This window comes from Hyaena hyaena, unplaced genomic scaffold (assembly GCF_003009895.1).
Source record: "Hyaena hyaena isolate Hyena2069 unplaced genomic scaffold, ASM300989v1 scaffold_140, whole genome shotgun sequence".
Classification (NCBI taxonomy): Eukaryota; Metazoa; Chordata; class Mammalia; order Carnivora; family Hyaenidae; genus Hyaena; species Hyaena hyaena.
In genome coordinates, this window is record NW_024080772.1 from 1,467,117 (window position 1) to 1,489,292 (window position 22,176).

At 38.8% G+C, this 22,176-nt stretch overlaps 1 protein-coding gene across 1 annotated transcript; it reads right to left on the reverse strand.

Annotated features, from left to right (window-relative positions):
* Positions 1-4,638: 4,638 nt before the first annotated feature.
* Positions 4,639-21,425, reverse strand: TRMT61B (tRNA methyltransferase 61B). Its single transcript, XM_039238502.1, has 7 exons — positions 20,641-21,425; positions 16,013-16,115; positions 12,643-12,833; positions 7,096-7,187; positions 6,177-6,403; positions 5,149-5,226; positions 4,639-5,064 (listed from the first exon to the last, which is right to left on the reverse strand). The coding sequence occupies exons 1-7, from the start codon at positions 21,352-21,354 to the stop codon at positions 5,021-5,023; spliced, it is 1,449 nt and encodes a 482-aa protein (XP_039094433.1). The 5' UTR covers positions 21,355-21,425; the 3' UTR covers positions 4,639-5,020.
* Between the last annotated feature and the right edge of the window lie 751 nt (positions 21,426-22,176).

Sequence of the window (22,176 nt, forward strand, 5' to 3'; positions counted from 1 at the left end):
ATACTTTCAGTCACCCACACCATAATTTTCATTCAAATTATGTTTATAAAGGTAGAGTATTTCCCAATTTGAACCGAGCCAGAGGGGCGCCTGACCCAGTCGGTTAGGCATCCCACTTCTGCTCAGGTCATGATCTCGGAGTCCGTGAGTTCGAGCCCCTCGTCAGGCTCTGTGCTGACAGCTCAGAGCCTGGAGCCCATTTCAGATTCTGTGTCTCCCTCTCTCTCTGCCCACCCCAGGTCGTGCTCTGTCTCTCTCTCAAAAATAAAATAAACATTTAAAAAATTTAAAGAAAAGAAACCGAGCCAGAATAATATTCTACTAGTGGTGATCCTTTTTACTTTTTATAAAGCCTTTCTTCTAGGTATTCATCCATCTAAGATAGGACTGACAGATTTTTTATGGTTCTTCCAAAATTCTATAATGAAACCTCCATTATTTCAGAATATCACATATTTATTTTTGCTTTATCCTTATGAGATTAACAGTGGCTACTGAAGTTTTAGTAACAGAGAAACTAAACTCTTAAGACTCTTCAGGACAGAGACCTCACCTCAATCATTGTTTCATTCCCTGGCCGTAGTAAATCTCTAAACAAATTTGACAGTATAGTCTCTTCCCTTGCAACACCTCCAAGCATAATTTTTATTAGTTCACTCACATCTTAAGGTAAGTTGAACCTACCATAGGCTAAGTTATAAAATAAATTGCCTTTTATTTTATAGAAGCATCCCTTCTATCCCAGCAACTTTTACCTACACTTTTTGATTCTTGTAATAGGTAAGATTTACTAGATGTTTAAAATGTTCCAGGCAATATGTTAAACATTTTACATTGATAATTACAATGTTCACAGCCAACCCTATGATAAATACTATTATCTCTACTTTGCAGATAAGGAAACTGAGACTTAGAGAGGTTAAATCATTTGCCCAAAGTGGAGCGACATTTGAACCCCGGTCTGTCTGACTCTAGACTACAGCCTGAATTCTTAACTAATATGCTCTACTGCCCCCTTTGATGAAATCTTACCTTTGGTGGTGAAAATAAGCTGCCACAGAAGTCTTTTTGCAAACTAAAGACAAAGGAAGTGGTGGAACATTAAGAACCAGTCCCTAATGAAAGGTTGTATGGAGTGAATTGGGAGAGAATTTCAACCACAATTTGAACAGATATTTATAGAAAGCAGAACATAAGCAGTTATGGTTTACTGAGACTAGTCCCTGTAGATATCAAGAGTAGTAACACTCTATGGGGCACCTGGCTGACTCAGTCGGTTGAGGGTCCGACTTTGGCTCAGGTCATGATCTCACAGTTCGTGGGTTGGAGCCCTGTGTTGGGCTGTGTGCTGAGAGCCTGGAGCCTGCTTTGGATTCTGTGTCTTCCTCTCTGCCCCTCCCCCACTTATGCTGTGTCTCTCTCTCTCTCAAATAAACATTAAAAAAAAGTAGTAAACTCTATATTTTAGGCTTTGGAATCTCAACAGGAAATCACAGTGCAACCAGGGAGGATGGGGCTCTGCTAGTCGTGATTTTTTGGAAAAAAAAAAAAAAAAAAGCACGACTTTGACAGGTGGTGGGTGAAAAGTGGAGCACCTGACTTAAAGGAGATGGAACTATGCTTCCATCCTTTCCCTGAAGGAAAAGTCCTGAAGCCCTGGTTTAGGATATATACAGATCCTATACAGGAAGGAACAAGTATTTACTCCTTACTGTTTTATTCAGAATATTAAAGTTAAATGTAAAAGCTTTTGTTTCAGGATGACAGGGGGTAGGCAATGCAAAGAAATTATTAATCAGACATACACTTGACCAGGAAACATATACATTCATTTTCACTCAATAGGTTTAACTGGGAGTAAGCTAAGTAGTGGGTGTGGGGGCATTCAAGGGTAACAATGTTAGCAGTGGGCAGTCTCTTACTGGCTCAGCAGCTGCTGATTTTTAGTGATGAAAAAACAAACTCAGAAAAGTCACAGTTGTAAGGTAAAACAACAGCAACAACAAAAACAGCAACATGGGACCGAGTTCTATCTGAATATATGACCTATTTTTATACTGACACTGTTTACCTTATGCATTTTTAAGCCTTGTGACACCCAGGTTAATCTCTCTGAAATATGAATATGCAGAGTACTCCTCAGACTTTAGAGTGAAGCCAGAGGAAAAAAGCAATATACCAAACCTTATTCCTGGATCACAGAGACACCCATGGGACACTACAACTGTTATATAATCTAAAACCAGGTGATTTTTCATCCAGAAAAAATCCTTATTTAGTTTAGTCACTACAACTGTTCTAGTCATACTGGTTTAAAATCCTAATACCTAATGAAGGCATAATCAGGGTTTACAAATTAATGATGTAATAGGGCAATTCTAATTATATGATCAACATTTAGGAGTACAAAAGACTATAGGGTGAGAGACTTGTTCAAGGCTTTTGCAAGGAAGTAATTTATGAACTGAGCACCAAGTCCTGTTTTGCCCAGCAAAGTAAGGGAAAGGGCTTCTGAATAGCAGATAAAAGTTTGAAAATATATAGCTTCCCTCTCTCTATAGCCAACGATTCACCAGCTTATTAGGTTATTCCTTCACAATATTTTTAAAATCTACCCCTTTTTCTTACCTCATAGTTGTATATTACAACCAATTACCTCAAAACGTATATCATGTGTTACTGTGAAGTTTCTGATTCAATTGCTTTTTCCTTCCTTCAAATACTCATAGGCACTACTAACAGACTAACTTAAAAAAAATCTCCTTTCACGAGACCAGAAAACCCTCAGGAGTTCCCTACTGCCTCTGAAGTACAGAATTCAAACTCACACGTCTCTCACAGTCCAAGAGCTATATGCCTAAATTTTCCACTGAACAACCAAGTCAAGAGATAAAAACAATAGGTGATCAAATGTAGGCTTACATCAGCACATTTTTATTGACCATTAGTGGGTGGAAAAGATGGGATCTCTGGAAAATAGTAGGAAGAAAAATGAGACAGTCACAAATCTGTAGAAGTTTACAGTATGATAGATGACAGCCAGACATGAATTTAAGAAAGGTTAACTTTAGAAGAAGTTAACACATCTGTAGGCATGCCTGGCTGGCTCAATCAATGGAGCATGAAACTCCAGATCTCAGAGTTGAGAGTTCGAGCCCCACAATGGGTAAAGAGCTTACTTTAAAGATAAAAATAAATAAATAAAAAAGAAGAACACATCTGTCCCATAAGATTGTAAACCTGCTTAATGTTCAATGGAGACATGGAAAAAGGGCTGAAGCTAGACTTTAGCCATACAAATAAAAGCTTATTTGCTTATGTAGTTTGGTTTTCAATTCAGCTTACTATCAGAATGGACACCGTTAAAGACGTCTTATTCAGTTCAACATCTATATTTGAATTGAGTGCAATGTACTGAACAGAAACGAGTTATTCTACATGAAATAGGAATAGAGGCACAACTTTTCTTTGCTCTTAAGCCAGCCCCTTCTCCAAGTAGTACAATGAGGAACTTGCATTTAAAACAATACATGAAGAATTTCACTACTGGTTAAACAGAAGGGCAGAAGAAAAAGTTCTATCTATTCTATGATAGAACTTAATAATGTACTTCAGAGCTCATATATATCTGGAAGTGTTATGAAAACTATAAAGCCATTATTAGTATATGAGTATTTAGGTAGTTACCATAAAGAAAAATCACATCAGAAGACTGATCTGCTTATATGATTCAGTCAGTTCCCCAAATGCAACAAGTGATTTTTTTCAAAACACAGATCTAATCATGTTACCCACCCACTAAATCTTTCAATGAGACCCTATTTTTCTTAGGATAGCCAAGCTTCTTAAGAGGTCTATAAGATCCTGCATGGCCTGACCCCTACTTATTTTTCGGGTCTCTTTTCACCCAACTCCAGCATCACGGGCCTTTTTTATTCTCATTTTCCCTGCTATAGTTAACTTGTACTTACCATTCAGGTCTCAGCTCAATTGTCACTTGCATAGGTAATTACTTGGCTAGAGCAAAACCTCTATTATAGTACTCTGTACTTCTTTGGAGCATAGAACAATTTTCTATTTGCGTGATTATTTAATGTCTAGTTAAACTTTATAGTCTAAAAAGGCAGAAATGTTAAAATCTTCTAAATAATGAAAAATATGTAAGATACTACTTTATTATTTTAAATAGCTCCAGCCTAAGGGATAAATCCAGGAATAGCAGCATTTATCCTCCCAGGCACTACCCTTTAAAAACTATAAAACATCTATATCTAAACAATAACCTAATGACTCTAAGTTTTTGTTTATCTATAGAATATAGATAAAGATAAGCTACATATATTAAATGAAAAAACATTATAAAGTTCTTAAAACAATGTAGGGTACCAGTAAATGCTAAATAACTGGTGCCTATGACTAATAAACCCCTAATTAATCCTGATGTTCTTTCAACAAGTTAAAATGTTTCTGAGAAGGATAGAAGAGTCAAGAATTGTTACATCTTTTGTTATAATTTTTAAGATGATATATCATTTTTATGTTTTCCTCCTATTATTTACTATAACCCAGATTTCCTTGTTACTTTTTAAGATGCAGACAAGCCATTAAAATATGTACTTAAAATACACAAATACATAATTTTATCTTAAAATGCATATTTTATTTTGGTAGCCAATGACCATCAATCAAACAAAGAAAAGAAAACTAATTTTATGAAGAAAGACAAATCTATGGAGTGGTTTACAGGAAGTGAAGAATGAAATGGCTCAACTAAACCAACTTGGAATCATTAACTACACAATGTCAAACTACAAGACAAGTATCAAAATGGGACATTTAAACAGTTTTGAAATGTTACACATCTTCCTTTAGCTTTTGCTATCTTTTGAAATTATATGTAAAAGTTATACAAATCATAGTAATAGCTAAAATTTTCAATCTATGAAAGTAGTGTTTTGCAATATAAAGTTCTATTTTGATACTTTTCCATCTTCAAATCAGTTGCTGTCATCTGAGGAACTCAGTTAAGTTGTCGTTTAAACTTCCTCAGCTTGACAAGAAATGCTAATTTAAGGAGAGAAAAAAAGTAAGGTCATTACAATAATTAGAAGAAAACACCATTTAATACAACCTGAAAACATCACTCACCTGTATGACCAGTTTGCCAGTGTATAGGTCTGGCGATATAAGGGAATGATCCATATGGAAAATCTGAATGTGATTCTTCTGTTGTAGAACAAAATATATATTATAAGCTACATAAAATATAATTTGTTCACAAGACTATTAAAATACAAATTAGTGTCCCTTTAAGTTTTTTCTCTCAGACATTTTTTTTCAGCATTTGTTTTGGAGCTACTCTGCCAGTTATCTTACAAAAACAATTTGAAAAGGATTAAATGATAATCTTATATATGGTTTTATAACCAAATGGATAAACCTATATATCATCATCAATCAATGGATATTTGAAAACTTGTTCAAGGCCTAAATAATGGTACATACAACAAGGACCTAAATTTAGTTCTTTAAGGAATTCTAGTAGTGTCCAGAAGTTGCTGTTTGGAATATTAGCAATTTGCATATAGCTCCTATTCTTTCCCTTCAATAATAATCACTGATCTAAATTAAAAACATCCTTTAGTATATTTAAAGTATTTCAGGGGCGCCTGGGTGGCTTAGTCGGTTAAGCATCCGACTTTCGCTTAGGTCATGATCTCACTGTTCGTGGGTTGGAGCCCCGCGTCGGGCTCTGTGCTGACTGCCAGCTCAAAGCCTGGAGCCAATTTCAGAGTCTGTATCTCCCTCTCTCTCTGACCCTCCCCTGCTCACGCTGTCTCTCTCTCTCTCCTAGAAATAAATAAAAAATATTAAAAAAAAAAAAAACAAAAACAAAAAAGTATTTTATAAGCCAACCTCCTCGATACAAGTAAAATATGAATATTATAAGAAGTTTAGTTCTCCAAAGTTATCAAGAATTTTATATAAAAGGCAAGAAAAGTCATTATTCTGTCCCTTAGAGATTTAAATTTGACAGAAGAAATATTACATTTCATCTTCTCTAGGGATAAAAAACAAATCCCTGAGAAATAGTTCTATGATTACTGGTCCATACACTCAGGAGCCTATTCTCGATTTATTATTGCAAACACATATGAAATAAAATTGAAGCTTACCTTGATCATCCTCTTGAAACATCTCATCTTCAATGCTAATTTTCTTTTGAGAATGTAGTTGTAAATCTGTGTTGATTTTAGGTTCTACTTTTTGAGCTAAAGTTCCATTTTTCTGTTTTGCAAGGCAAACCAACCAATCTCTGACAATAACTTCACTTATTTTTTCACATGAGAGAGCAAGTTCACAGATGCGAATTCCATCTAAAAGTTCAATAACCTGTGTGATGCTTTTAGAAAAGTGGAAAAAAATGTACTTTAAATTTCTACTACAATAATAACTTTATACTTATTTTAAGTTCACTATATCTCTTAACCCAAAATCAAATGCTATAGTTAAATCAAGGGGGAAAAATAGGTATGTAAATTAGAGCACACAATAAGCAATTTCATAGACTACTAAGTAAAAAAATGCAGAGACCATGATTTAACATTATTGTTTACAATACACTTTTAAAACTTTTCTTCTAAATTGTCAGAAGAAATACACATCTTATATTGCCACTTAGGTAAAGGATGATTTAAACAGCAATATAAATTAATTGGGAAATGTGTCATTTTGTAACAGTTTTATGAGATGACCTATATACCTAATCCTAATTCAGTTACAAAATGAACATTTTAACCAAATACTTAAAGACAAAATAAAAGTGTGTTTAAAATCATATTTCAGGGGCACCTGGGTGCTTCAGCTGGTTAAGCACCCAACTTCAGCGCAGGTCATGACCTCGTGGTTCACAAGTTTGAGCCCCGCATTGGGCTCTGTGCTGACAGCATGGAGCCTGGAGCCTGCGTCAGAGTCTGTGTCTCCCTCTCTCTCTGCCCTCCCCTACTTATGCTCTGTCTCTCTCTCTCTCAAAAATAAATACATATTTAAAAAATTTTTTTAGATCACATTACAAAGAATAGCCACATTACTCACTTTGCTAGATATACAGCACATATACCGCCCTGTTTAAGATTTGGGTATAAAACAGGCAAAGCAACTTGAGGATTCAACATATCCAAAGCAACCTGTTGAGGGGAAAGCAAATCAGACTGAGTTTTGTTTAAACAAAGCACAGCTTTTCTTTCCTTACTGTGGTAAAATGATACACTTTAGAAAGTGATTACCCATTTAAAGTTTTCATTTTTTTAAATATAGTACTGTTAACTATCATTTTGCTGCCGCCACCAAAAGCATATTTACTATTACACAATTTGTCATAGTACTTGACTACATGAAAACCATGGCATGTCTTGCACTTGGCAATACTGATAATACAGGAATCTTTCTTGAGCTATATTTCATATACACATACATATACAAATACATACTTTATAAAGTTTCTTTTTTTTTTTTTTTAATGCTTTTTATTTATTTCTAGGAGACAGAGAGAGAGACAGCGTGAGCAGGGGAGGGTCAGAGAGAGAGGGAGTCACAGACTGAAACAGGCTCCAGGCTCTGAGCTGGCAGTCAGCACAGAGCCCGACGCGGGGCTCGAACCCACGAACCGCGAGATCATGACCCAAGCGAAAGTCAGACGCTTAACCGACTAAGCCACCCAGGCGCCCCTATAAAGTTTCATTCAATACTTTAATTCAGCTTTTGGCAATAGAAATTCACATGATCTCAAATATGTATTTTTATGTTCAACAGGAAAGTTATAAGTATCAATTTTAGAAATTCTAAAATGTAAGAATCATGTCCCTCATATCTTTATTTTTCATTCAATTGAAGAATCCAAGGCTATAACTCACAACAGATGTCAAATGAATACAATGAATAAAAGAAATTTTTAAAAATTCACTTAAAAATAAATGTGCTCAAAATAGAAAATAAAGTGGCTTTCACTGATGGATAACTCTGGACGCTAAGAGTAGTTGGTACAACAACATATTTACTAAATTAGACATTATTCCATTATTTGTTTTTTTTAATGGTATTAATGGTTCATCATTCATTATTCATTCACCAAATATTTATTGAGTACCTTCCATGTGCCAAGCATTTTGCTAAGTAGTATTAAGGATATAATAGGAGCTTATAGTCTACTTTGTTTCAAGGGAACATATATGCTAATAAAGCAATAGATATTAAACAAAAATCCAATAAATATGTAAATCAGAGGAGGATAAGTGACATGAAGAACTAGAGAATTAAAATGCAGAATAAGAGGAAGAGAGAGTACAAGGAAAGGAAATGCTATTTTATACATAGGCTGGTCAGTGAAGAGACCTGAAGAAAATGACTAAGCTTAAAGCTTACCCTGTGGAAATTTAGGGAGGAAGTATGCTCCAGATGGAAAGAACAGCAAATATAAATGCTCTGAGGCTATAGGATACTTGGTGAATCTGAGAAGGGCACTGTCGCTGCAGTGGAGACAAAAGGGAGAAATGGTAAAAGATGAATTCTAAGTGCACAAATCAGTGGCATTAAGTCCATTCTGATTTACTAAATCTATACATAGAAAAGACTGGGAGACGGCAAGGAAGGATGAGGATGACTTGCAATAGTGAACAGCATTATATGTGATGAGAAGTAGTATACATTTTGAAAAGGTAGAGCCAATGAGAATTAGGATTGGTTGTGGGATGTGAGACAAAGAGGAATCAGGATGAATCCAGTGTTTTCAGCCTAAGTCATTGAAAGAACAGAGATATCATTTTCTAATGAGGAAAATGATGAAGACTATGGGAGGAGCAGGCTTGGCAGAAATAAGAATTCAGGTATGGACAGGAGTTTGAAATCCCTATTGGATTCCAAGGAAAGATCCTAATGACTGAATAAAAGGGTCAACATGATAACATTAAATGGGCTTCTTTGGCTGTAGTTTGTCTATGTTATTGACAAGGACCAAAAATCGGATAACCAAGAAACCTGCCAATCCTCTTGAATATTCACTTTATTCTCAGTTAACATTTCCAAGCAGTCACGCAAACCAGAAACTTGGTGGAATTATCATTTTCTTTGCCTTGCACTCTCTTTTGAGAATCTGTGGGGTTTGCTGCTTCTGTTTGGATTGAAATTATCAAGCCCCACAAATCTGCCTCTGAAGTATTTATCAAAGTCATCCTAGTGCCAATGCCTTAGATCAGGACCCCACTGTATCTTGTTGAAACATTACAGTAGCTTTCTACATAGACTCACAGCTTCCATCCTTCCACCACAATTACTCTAAAATGGAAGAGAACACTTTTAAAAAATTTTTTAATGTTTTATTTCTAAGAGAGAGAGAGAGAGAGAGAGAGAGACAGCGTGAGCAGGGGAGGGTCAGAGAGGGAATCACAGAATCTGAAGACAGGCTACAGACTCTGAGCTAGCTGTCAGCACAAAGCCTGACATGGGGCTCGAACCCACAAACCGTGAGATCATGACCTGAGCCGAAGTCGTAGACGCTTAACTGACTGAGCCACCCAGGTGCCCCTAAAATGGAAGAGAACACTTATCTTGATGAGTACTAATACATGGGATTGCTGAATCACTATATTGTACACCTGAAACAAATCAATGTATGTTAACTGCACTGGAATTTAAAAAAAAAAAAAAAAAGAATTACTCTAAAATAGGAATCTCAACATTCTGCTCCCCAACTTAAGAACTCATCAGTAGAGGGGCACCTGGGTGGCTCCGTTAATTAAGTGTCTGATTCAATTTTAGCTCAGGTCATGATCTCATGGGTCCTGAGCCCCACATCAGGCTCTGTGCTGACAGCTCAGAGCCTGCTCGGGATTCTCTCTCCTTTTCCCTCTCTTTCTGGCCCTCCCCTCCCCCAAGACAAACTTAAAAAAAGAAAAGAACTCATCAGTTGTTCCCATTGTCTATAAGATAATCTCCATATGCCCTAGCTTGATATATATATAGGTGTACTTCATTATCTAGCCCCTGATGACTACATTTGCAGCTTCTTCTCATGATACCTAATTTCTACAGTTATGGTGTTCCACATTTTTGAGTCTTTCCAGTAATTGTATGTCTGTCTGCTAGACTGGAAGCTCCTTTAAATGTATACCTTATTTTGTCTTAGCATTGTACATTGCACAAAGCAGGTCTTTAATAAATGTTTGTTGTATCAAGAAACAGTGGTTCAATAATTCAGAGAAAGATGATAATCCCCCAGTTAGATGAGTAAGGTATATTCCAGTGAAGAAGGTGACCTTTGATCTAAACTTTGAAGGAAAAGTAGAATTTAAACAGGCGAGGAAAAGGAGAAAAATAATAATGATGAAAATAGAAGCTAATATTTCTTTAATGCTTACTATACACACGCACTGTTCTATGCACTTTCTATGAAGTATCTTATTTAATCCTCAACAATTCTATGAAATATGAAATACTGTTATCATTCCTGTTTAATATGTGAGGGTACTGAGAGTTAGAAAGATTTAAGTAACTAACCCAAGGTCATCTTGGCTGTTATGGGAGCCCAAGAGTGAACCAGGCTGAGTGGACTCCAAAACTTAGTTCCCTCTTCCCCATTCCCTTTCTCTCCTCAGAGAATATCATTGTCCTGAAGTTGGTAATGTTCCCAAATAATTTTATACTTTTACAACATATGTATATAGCTACAAACAATACATGGTACTGTTTTACGTAGTTTTAAATTTTACATATACACATATATACATGTTTTTTGTAATGCTTTTTTCACTAATCATCACGTCTTTGATATTTACTGATGTAGATATAGTACATTTATTTCACTATGTTAAATAATACTATTTTTAGTGCATTCCTCTTCTGGTGGTTAGTTAAGCTTTTAAAAATTTGTCAAAAATAATTTTATTAGCTATTTTTTCTCCTTTTGTTCTCTTGGTGATTTTACACCTTTTTTGTCCAGTTTAGCATCGTTCTGGATGGCAGGAGTATGGTTTCTCCTATATTCCTCACACTGATAATTTCTGGCACTATGCTCAAGAGTCCGCTGAATAAATCTAGTAAGGAATATTCTTTCTTTTAGATCAAGGATGGTTCAGCAGGTTTCTACAAAGCTTCAATGATATCACTAAAATCCTTTGTTGTGTCTCAATGATCACCAAGCAAACTTCTGATGACCAATTAACCTCCCAGATATCTGTGACATTCCTGTGGATAGCCTAGGTAGAGAAATTCCTTTTTTTTTTTTTTTTTTGGTGGGGGAGCTTACTGAGCTGTAATATGCAAACCAAACAAGGATACAGAAAAAAAGCTGTGTGGGGCACCTGGGTGGCTCTGTTGGTTAAGTGTCTGACTACAGCTGAGGTCATGATCTCACAGTTCGTGAGTTTGAGCCCCACATTGGGCTCTGTGCTGACAGCTCGGCCTAGATTCTGTGTCTCCCTCTCTCTCTGCTCCTTCCCCACTTGTGCTCTGTCTCTCTCAAAAACATAAATAAAAAACATTAAAAAAAGCGTGTGTCCAGGATCTGTGTCACCAAAACTATAGACTTTAAGAATGTTAGAGATAGGAACCAGTCCTGATAAAAATCTCCTCGTTTTTCACCCAGTTCCCTCATAAATGCCCTAAAGTAATCCCACTTTCCAAAAGCCAATTAAGAAAAGCAAAGAAGACTTCTTACCTAGACCTCAGTCTGTAGTGTCAAGCTACGAAATGATAATGGAATCATCAAGGATAAGCTAACTTATTAGAATTCTGAGGGGCGCCTGGGTGGCTCAGTTGGTTGAGTATCTGACTTCGGTTCAGGTCATGATCTCATAGTTCGTGAGTTTAAGCCCTGAGTTGGGCTCTTTGCTGACAGTTGAAAGCCTGGAGCCTGCCTCAGATTCTAGGTCCCCCTCTCACTCTGCCCCTCCCCCTGCTTTCTCTCTCTCAAAAATAAACATTAAAAAATTTTTAATAAATTAAGAATTCTGAAACTCAGGCCAACTAATACCTCCATGTGCCATATCTCTACCATCACTGGTCACAGCCTAAAATACCACTCTGTCATCAGCTATCCTTTTATCTTCATAATCTTCTGCTGCTTCTCCTCTAACTGAACCTCCCACTGCTCCTCCTTCTTACAAACCCATCCACTCCACTTCCTGGCACTATGTTCATAATAAATGCCTCTGTCCTCAACATCTGTATTGAGCACTTGTCTACATCCTGACATTAACTGTCTAAAGATTCCTCTTCGCTGTTCTCTCACAAATGGGGGCTATTTATTCCCCTAAAATCTCACAACATGAAGTCAGGCACTAAGACCAATATGCTTCCAATGCTGCTTCCAAATTATTCCTTTATCCTGGAAGTGAAGTTCATGATATTCATCTACTCCTTTTCGTATTTAGTTTGGTTATTACCCTACATTTATTAACAACCTTGACACCTGATTCAGTATGTCTCTCTGCTCTAAATCCTACCATGACATTAAAGGACAACATTCCTCCTACAGATAGAAATGGGCAAATAATGAAGGAAGAGCCTTCCATCTAAAAGCAGTGTGATGCTGGGTATCTTTGTAGTCAGTACTAGGTAACATCATAGCACCCACTTGAGAAAACTTACCGCATCAAATGTTAAAGTCTTTATGTCTTCAGTTGCTCCTGAAATATCCTTATGAATAAAATTCACATTGTCTGGCCACTCTTCTACATGACTTATTTTCCATGAATCACACCAGTTTTTATAATTCTTCTTAGCCAATTCATGGTGGTCTTTTCGTATTTCAAAACTTAGGACTCGTCCTTGTGATCCCACTTGATTAAAAAAAATAACTTATGATTTTTCATTGTATTTATCAGTTCATAAAAGGTTATAAAAATTACTTTGCAGGGGCGCCTGAGTGGCTCAGTCGGTTGAGCGTCCGACTTCGGCTCAGGTCATGATTTTCACGGTTTGTGGGTTCGAGCCCCGCATCGGGCTCTGTGCTGACGGCTAGCTCAAAGCCTGGAGCCTGTTTCAGATTCTGTGTCTCCCTCTCTCTCTGACACTCCCCTGCTCACACTGTCTCTCTCTCTCTTTCTCAGAAATAAATAAAAACATTGAAAATTTTTTTTTCATTATTTTGCAAAGGTATTACACTGATGTGAAAAAAAATAACACAAACAGTGCATGGTGTAATATGAGTAATACAAAACTCTATCGCACTCCAGGTCCTTAATCAATCTTCCTCTTCAGTTACCAGTTATTTACTCTTTGCAAAATAGTTGGTACCTATACCAGTGTGCAAAGTATCTCTCCCTGTTTTCAACACACCTTAAAACATACATGTATTATACATACTGTCCCATACTAACCTTCTTACTTACCAATGATATTTCAGTGATTAATGATCTACTACATTCTTTTTAAGTGCTACTATGCTCCACTGTATGGCTATGCCACGGTTTATTTAACCAGTCACCTACTGATGAACATTTCGCTTGTTTCGAGTCCTACACTGTAACAAACAATATTGCAGTGAAAATTATTTTCCCTAAATCTTTGTATCCATGAGATGACAAAGTCCTAAAAATGAAAATGCTAGCTCAAGAGGTATGTGAATTTTTTTATTTTGAAAAATTATTACCAAATTATCCTCCAGAAAAATGATACCAATTTATACTCTACTAACAATGTAGTAAAGTGCTTATTTCTCCATACTTTCTCCAACAGAGAGTTTTCAAACTTTTCATATGTGTCTATCTAAAAACTGAATATAGTTTATCATTGAAGTTGTAATTTACATTTCTTTTTTTATGGATGAAGTTAGGCCTTCTATTTATTTATTTTTTAGTACAAGTTTTTTTTTTAATGTTTATTTTTAAGAGAAAGAGATTTCAAGAGTGAGCAGGGGAGGGGCAGAGAGACAGCGAGACAGAATCCCAAGCAGGCTCCACACTGTCAGCACAGAGCCCAATGCAGGGCTCAAACTCACAAACTTTGAGATCAAGACCTGAACCAAAACTAAGAGTTGGACGCGTAACCCATTAAGCCACCCAGGTGCCCCAACCTTTCATATATTAAAAGATATTTGTATTTTTTGTGTGTGTCTGAAAAACTTTTAAATTGTTTACCATAGTAATAGTGGAGTTTCTGCAGAAGACTAATATGTATTTTAATTAATGGAAATTAATTTTCTACCCACCTCTGTTTAAGGTGATTTGATATCATTTGGAAGCAGCCCCAGATCAGTCTGTAGTTTATGAATGAAAAGTTTAAATTAAAAAAATTATTTTAATGTTTATTTTTGAGAGAGAGAGAGAGAGAAAATGCATGGGGGAGGAGCAGAGAGAGGAAGGGACACACAGAATCTAGTCTCTGAGCTGTCAGCACAGAGCCTAAAGCAAGGCTTGAATCCACAAACTGTGAGATCACGACCTGAGCTGAAGTTGGACACTCGACAGTCTGAGCCACCCAGGCACCCCTCTAATGAAAAGTTTAAATTCAAGGATGTCTTTTGAAATGTAACTCCAGCTGTAATGCATCATGTTCTCAAAGGCTAAAATCTAATGTTATCAATAGCATAAGCTGAACATTTGGGAAAGAAAATTATGGAGAAAAAAATCCATTCCCAAGGTAAATAGCAATAATTTGATCACTCACAATTTGGGATTATTCATGTCATGACACTCTTCTGGTACTATAGATGTTAGAAATATGGGCATTCCTCTCTCACAAATTTTTTATAAATCCACTCTATCAAATGCCTTTAGGAATCAGTCACTGTGAAGAAATTACTGCTTTTAACTATGTACCAAAAAGAATCCAATAAAAGATTTGAGGAGGCCAGAATGAATTTCCAGACCTAGGTTAAACTGGATTATGTTTGTATGTGATGGCATTAGGTCAAAGAACAAAAGGTTTAAGTTTAATTCAGTATATTTCTATCTGGATTTTTTATAAAATCTACCCATATACACCTTCAACAGCTCTAACAAAGTTTATTATTTAAAAAAGAATGCACTAAGAAAGAATAATGCGAATGTTTTAGAAACATATCTACCTGGGTCACCTGGGTGGCTCAGTCAGTTAAGTGTCTGACTATGTCTCAGGTCATGATTTTGTGGTTTGTGGTTTCAAGCCCCGCATAGGGCTCCGTGCTGACAGCTCAGAGCCTGGAGCCTGGTCTCCCTCTCTTTCTGCCCCTACCCTGCTCGTACTCTGTCTCAATCTCAAAAACAAATAAAACATTTTTAAAATTTAATAAAAAATAAAATCAAAAACCAAAACAGGCAAAACTAATCAATGATGATAAAAGGCAGGTGGTTACTTTCGGGGAGGGGTGATTATGACCAAGAGGAGACATGAGGAAGTTTCTGTGATGCAGCAACATTCCCTGTCTCCATCTAGGTGGTAAGTACTTGATGTGGTCACTATATTAAAAATGGTTTGAGGTCGGGGCGCCTGGGTGGCTTAGTCGGTTAAGCGTCCGACTTTCGCTTAGGTCATGATCTCGCGGTTCGTGGGTTCGAGCCCCGCATCGGGCTCTGTGCTGACTGCCAGCTCAGAGCCTGGAGCCTGTTTCAGTCTGTGACTCCCTCTCTCGCTGACCCTCCCCTGCTCACGCTGTCTCTCTCTCTCTACTAGAAATAAATAAAAACATAAAAAAAAAAATTTTAAAAATGGTTTGAGGTCTACACACTTATGATCTGTGTACTATGGCTACCTTATGTCCTAATAAAAAGTTTAGTTTAAAAAAAAGAAGTCTTAAAACACATGGAGGGAGCAAGAGAAAGCACAGAAAATGAAGAGAGGGTCAGAGAGAGAGTGACTAGAATAAACATACAAAGTGGAAAGAAAAATAGTTGCTTGCATTTAGTTTCAAGGAGAATGCTCTATATCACAAAGTTATGTGAATATTTTCTAAAACATCTTTATTTAACTTTCTGTTATTAGGAAAGATCGTATGTTTTCTTTGCCCATCTAAACCCAGCTCATTTATCCCAACTCTCACCTGCTTTGGATAAAAATAAGCTCATTCCACCAGAGCCCGAGCCAGCTTCCAAAACAGTATCACCTGGGTGGATATCCATCATCAACAGTATCATATTCATATCCTGTGATTGAAACACAGTATAGGTGACTCAGTGACCAATAAATATGTACTAAGCACAGACTCTTACCAAACACTGTGTTGGACTTGAAGAAGAAAGGTGTGGAAAAAAAGGATTAAACTCTGGTCCAGCCTACCAAGAGCTTATATTTTACTTGATAAAATAAGAGATTCAAGAATCAGTTAGCAAATAAAGCAGCATTTTAGCATAACACCAAAGTTACAGACATTAAGTAACAATAGGAGTTCAAAGAACAGAGAAATCAGCAGAAGGCCCTTGCTTAAAGATGTAGAGAATTTAAGGAAACAATCATGAAGTAGGACCAGAATTAAAACAAAACAGAGGTAGAATAAACAGTTTACCCATCTCAGAAAATGAGCTAAGGAGAGAACCAAATGCCAAGCTAAAGCATTTGAACTTTACCTGGTCAGTCAGTAATTGGGGCATGTAACGGAGGTAATAGAAATGCCATTTTAGGGGTGCCTGGGTGGCTCAGTTGGTTAAGCGTTCGACTTCAGCTCAGGTCATAATCTCACGGTTTGTGGGTTGGAGCCCCGCGTCGGGCTCTGTGCTGACAGACAGGTCAGAGCCTGGAGCCTGCTTCAGATTCTGTATCTCCCTCTCTCTCTTCCCCTCCCCTGTTCACACTATCTCTCTCTCTCTCAGAAATAAAAAAATATTTTAAAACAAGAAAGAAATGGCATTTTATGAAGATTAATCTGATAGGGGAATTCACGATACACCAAAGAAAAATCAGAAGTGGAAGACCAGTTAGGAATTTATTACATAATCTCTGCATGAAATGAACTTCTCACTGAGCGTTAGGATACCAGTAATAGACAGGCGGACCCATTTCGTGAACACCAGAATTGAAGAGTTGTTAACAGGAATATCATGGATGATAGTAATAAGGGCTTTATTGAAACTTTACCGTGTGCCAGGCTTAAAAATGCAAAGTGCTTTTATTATCTTGTTTAATCAGGATGATAATATGAGGGAAGTATCATCATCCCCACTACAAATACAAATCAAAGAGGTTAAATAATTTCCCCACAGGTTCATAGCAGCACTCTCAACAATAGCCAAAACATGGAAAGAGCCTAAGTGTCCATCAACGGACGAATGATCAAGATGTGGTTTATCTATACAATGGAATACTACATGGCAATGAGAAAGAATGAAATCTGGCCATGTGTAGCAACATGGATGGACCTTGAGGGTGTTATGCTGAGAGAAATAAGTCAGGCACTCCCCACAAGTGCCCTCCTACATGCCCATCACCCCCCTTTCCCTCTCCCCCATACCCATCAGTCCTCAGTTTGGTCTCAGCATTCAAGAGTCTCTCATGGTTTGCCTCCCTCCCTTTCCCCCACTATTTTTCCCCTTCTTCTCCCCCACAGTCCTCCGTTAAGTTCCTCCTAATCCACCTATACGTGCAAACATATGGTATCTGTCCTTCTCTGCCTGACTTATTTCGCTCAGCATAACACCCTCAAGGTCCATCCATGTTGCTACACATGGCCAGATTTCATTGTTTCTCATTGCCATGGAGTATTCCATCGTATAGATAAACCACATCTTCTTGATCCATTCGTCCGTGGATGGACACTTAGGCTCTTTCCATGTTTTGGCTATTGTTGAGAGTGCTGCTATGAACATTGGGGTACATCAAAATGTATTTTCTGAAATGTAGGACTAAAGCTAAGACCAAATGATACACAGACACATAATTTCTAAGACATTTAGTCCAAAAGTATCATTCACGAATGCTGAATCTTTCAGACATACATATCCTCTTTACCGCCAGGCACCCGGCGGGGAGGGAGCACAACTTCACACAAAAGTGGCAGGCAGCTCCGGTAGTTTCATGTCCTGCAGAAGGCAGTTCTATTTCCTTGGATCATTCACATAAGATAAAGAACCCACCAGTATAAAATAAAAAACTTGAGCACACTTCAGCTTTTGCTTCTTGCCATTCAGGTTACATGGTCTCAATGAGATGAGTTTTCTAGATTGGATTTCACTACATACATCTAGCAATTTCAGTTCAAAATCTGGGTGGAACATTAGCATTGAGTCATATCCCTGCCTCGTTCCAAAAGGGATTTAAAGCGATTGGGAGAGTCCTCCAAACTTATGAGCTATCATTTACTATCAAGTTTTCTGTACATTTTAGAACTTCAAGTAACGACAACGCTTTCAGACTTTTTTCTCAACATGAATTCCAATCTTTTTCCTGATTAATTCAGTAATATAAATCTAATCCTCAGACTAAAGTTTTAATCAGTGGACTGCACTTTAGGGTTCATTAAGTTGCAATGATTTCTACTCCTCATTTTTCTTCTATAAGTGTAACAATCATGCGTATTAGCATAAATGATTAACTTAAAAATCTGGGGAGTGTTTCCATCTATCTTTCTACTGCAAACCTAGTGTTCCATACTGACCAATGTGAAATGCTGACATTTCATAAGTATCCATTAGGAAGCTTATTAAATTTATTCCCACAGACCTACTTTTACTATTAAGGCAAAACTATGTAATTCTAACACGGAGACCAGCTTTCAAGTCAATTGAGGTACTCCCTTAAGCATTTCAAAGGTGTAAAGGTTGAAGTCAAATTTCCTGCAGCCCCACTTGGGAAATAAAGAAGTCTACACCTAGCAAATCTAGTATTTAAATTCCTCCTTAGGGGGACGCCTGGGAGGCTTAGTTGGTTAAGCCTCCAACTTCAGCTCAGTCAGCTCAGGTCATGATTTCACAGCTCGTGAGTTCGAGCCCCAATATGGGCTCTGTGCTGACAGCTCAGAGTCTGGAGCCTGCCTCAGATTCTGTGTCTCCCTCTCTTTCTGCCCCTCACCCACTCACACTCTGTGTCTCTCTAAAATAAGTAACATTACATTCCTTCTTAGGATGGAACACTGTAACTTTATCAGTGACAAATAGGGAAAAAGTACGCTAAAGATTTACCTTTATACCTTTATAAAATAAAAGTACACTCTCACAGTTTTGTCTCATGGGGAGGAAAAAGATGTGGGGAAGCGAGATGAAATTACACAAGTCTTTTTATGGCTAGGTTGGAACAGTCAAAAGGGCAAAGCAAAAGTAAGAAAAAAAAAAAACAGTTTCCATCAAGAGTTTATGATACCCCACTGGCCTAAAGCTTCTAAAAGGTTTTCTTAGTCCCTAGGTAGACTTTTTAAAACATAAATTGGATTCCTACTTAGAACATTCCAATGGTCCTCAAAACACATAGACTAACCACCTCTCCTACCGCTCTCTCCCGCCCCTAACTCACTCACGGGATCTCTGCATTACTCTTCCCTTTGCCAGAACATGGGGCACCTAGATTTTTGCCTAGCTGGCTTTTCCCTAATTAGGTTTCTTATCAAATGTATCTCCTTTGAAACCTTTTCTAACTATCTGACCTAAAGTATTCTCCTCCCCCAGGGTCACCCAGCATGTCAATGTTATTCTACTTGTCTCTGTTAATCCACTTGTCTTCTTTGCACTCTCTGCAATTCTATTCTTTCATTTACTTGTGAGGTGTCACCCACTCTAGGACTTAAGGTCTAGGTTGAGAGCAAGGACCATGGCTCATCACCATACTTCCTCTACAACAGTGCCCTGAACATACAAGATAGGCATTTGCTGAATAAATGATGAATGACTTGTCACTTGGGGACAGGAGTTGTTACAATTACAAAGGAATCCTCTACTCAAGGACTATGACTATGATTAAGAACTGAAATAAACCACTAGCAATAGATGATTATTATAAGCCTGTAGCAAGGAACCTGAGGAAGTTAATTTATTTACAAAGAATATCTTTCATGTCTAGTGCTTAATGTTACCTGTTTTAATACAAAACATTTTCCCTAAAGAGAAAAGCATTGTAATGTCTATTATTGATAAAATATGCCCCTAGTAGCATGCCTTATTAAATGATTAAAATACTCCATAATGCTACTAAGAGTTGAACATTCTCTTGAGTCCTGAACTTGCAAACTTAATGGTTATGGGAAACAAGTATAAGCACTTATTAGTGCCTAGTTAGTCCCCATTACTCTGTACAGTAAGTCAATACTCTTTTCACTTTGCAGATGAAGAGAACTGACACTCCCAGTTAAAACGTGGCTCCTTCCTCCTAAAATTAGCAATCATAAGATATGTAAAATTCATATGCATTTGTTTCATTTTATTATTTTTTGTAAAGTCTGAAAACAATTTAAATGTTCTGAGATGTGTTTCTTAATGTTTATTTTTGAGAGAGAGAGAGAGAGAGAGGCGGAGACAGAGACAAGGCATGAGCAGGGACGGGACAGAGAGAGACACACACACAGAAGCCGAAGCAGGCTCTAGGCTCCGATGATAGGCTCGAACCCACGAACTGTGAGACCGCGACCTGAGCCGACTGGGCCACCCAGGCGCACCTGAGATGTGCTTTAAGTACATGAATCAGGACTGTAGTTCTGCATCAGTTTTGTTCTTTCTGGAACCCGTACGCACCTAATTCGCACCGCATTACCTTAGGATATGTGATGGCAGGCCCTCTTTTCATCAGTAATACATAGTCTTCCAATGCCGGCCTCCTCAGCATGAAGTGTTTACCAGAAGAACTCCTCAGTATCTGGCCGGGAAACTTCCCCACGATCTCGCTGAACGGGACTGTCCCCCAGCTACTGTTTAAGTGTCCGGCGTTACTCAACCTGAATAATTTTTTAAATTGTGTTTCTCTCTTCCCAGTCTCGGCTAAGATCAGCTCCCCAGCGCGAAAGGGCCCCTCTCTGGAAGCTGACCAGTAAGAGGAGCCAGGAAGCTCTTCTACCTCGGTCACGGACGGGGCCAGGGAGGGCGGCAGGGGACCCCCGGATCCCCGGTGGGCGGGACCAGGCTGGCCCGGGTCTCCGCTCGAGTCCTCGCGCTCTTGAGGGGGTGACTCCTCTCGTGGCGTCGGCAATCTGAGGCTTTCCAGCGACGAAAGACATCTGGTCCCAGTGCCTCGGACGCGCGGAGGGAGAGATGGAGCCGACTCTGCGCCGGGGGCTTTCCTCCGTGCCGCGTCGCGCCGCCCCTCTCCATCTTGCGCGTCTCTAGGAGAGGATTCGCAACACAGTGACCGGGCTGTTTCCAAGGGCCCTCGCCCAAGGCCGCGCAGGAACGAGAAGGTCGCGAGCCCCGGCCACCTCCGCAGCCGCCGCAGCCATAGAAGGGCTGGACCTCGCCGCCCGGCTGACAGCATGGTGTCCCGCGCAGGCGCCGTCGCACACAGTGACGTAAGGCTGTGCGAGGTCCTGTCGCTGCCGGACGCACTGACGCAGCCGCCTGGAGTGTCCGCAGCTTCTTCGCAGGAAGAGCTCTGCCACTGCGCCTGCGTCCAGAGGGGCGGAGGAGGCCGAGTTGGGGCTGCCGGGTCTACCGGGTGTCGCGGAGTTAACTGTCCCAGGAGCGAGTCACACTCCCGTTCGGGGGGCCCATTTTCCTCCTAGGATGTGGACAGACTAAACAATTGACCGCTTACTAATTCCACCAACCTCACCCCGGGGACGGGAGGCTTAAGAGACGCAAAGCCTGTGAAAGCACTGTGTAAACTGAAGTCCTGCACCAGCGTCGGCTCACTAGTCATCAGGGACACTGACGTCACCTGGTCGCCCCCAAGATGTCGGAGGAAAAAGCCCAGACATGCGTTTGGCTGTCGGCATTCGGATGGGCCATCAGCTGACCCGCGTTCCTTCCCCACACGACTGCAAAGTTTTACCCCACCCCCCGCATACCAATCCTAGCAAGTCCCTCGGACTGGGCTCTGACCATGTGCATGCCTGCCCCAGGCCCACGGAGTCCCGAAGGGCCGATTAAAGTGATAGTATTCACTGTGTGCTTATTTAGCAGACTTGTTTTTAATAATTAAAATATAACAGTTAATTATTTGACCACCCCTAAAACTAAGTAGAATCATCTACTTAGGTCTTTAAGGGGGAAAAGGTCAATGCTAAAACAGGGTTGTAGGGTAGAGGGGTATTAGAGGCTGAATTTAATCCCCTCAAGATTCACATAGTGCGGTCCT

Coding starts and splice junctions, on each gene's coding strand:
- TRMT61B (XM_039238502.1), bottom strand. CDS start 21,354: ATGCTGTCAGCCGGGCGGCGAGGTCCAGCCCTTCTATGGCTGCGGCGG. Junction 5,227..6,176: donor GTTTCAAGAGGATGATCAAG/GTAAGCTTCAAT, acceptor GTTCTACAACAG/AAGAATCACATTCAGATTTT. Junction 5,065..5,148: donor CTGGCAAACTGGTCATACAG/GTGAGTGATGTT, acceptor TCCTTAAATTAG/CATTTCTTGTCAAGCTGAGG.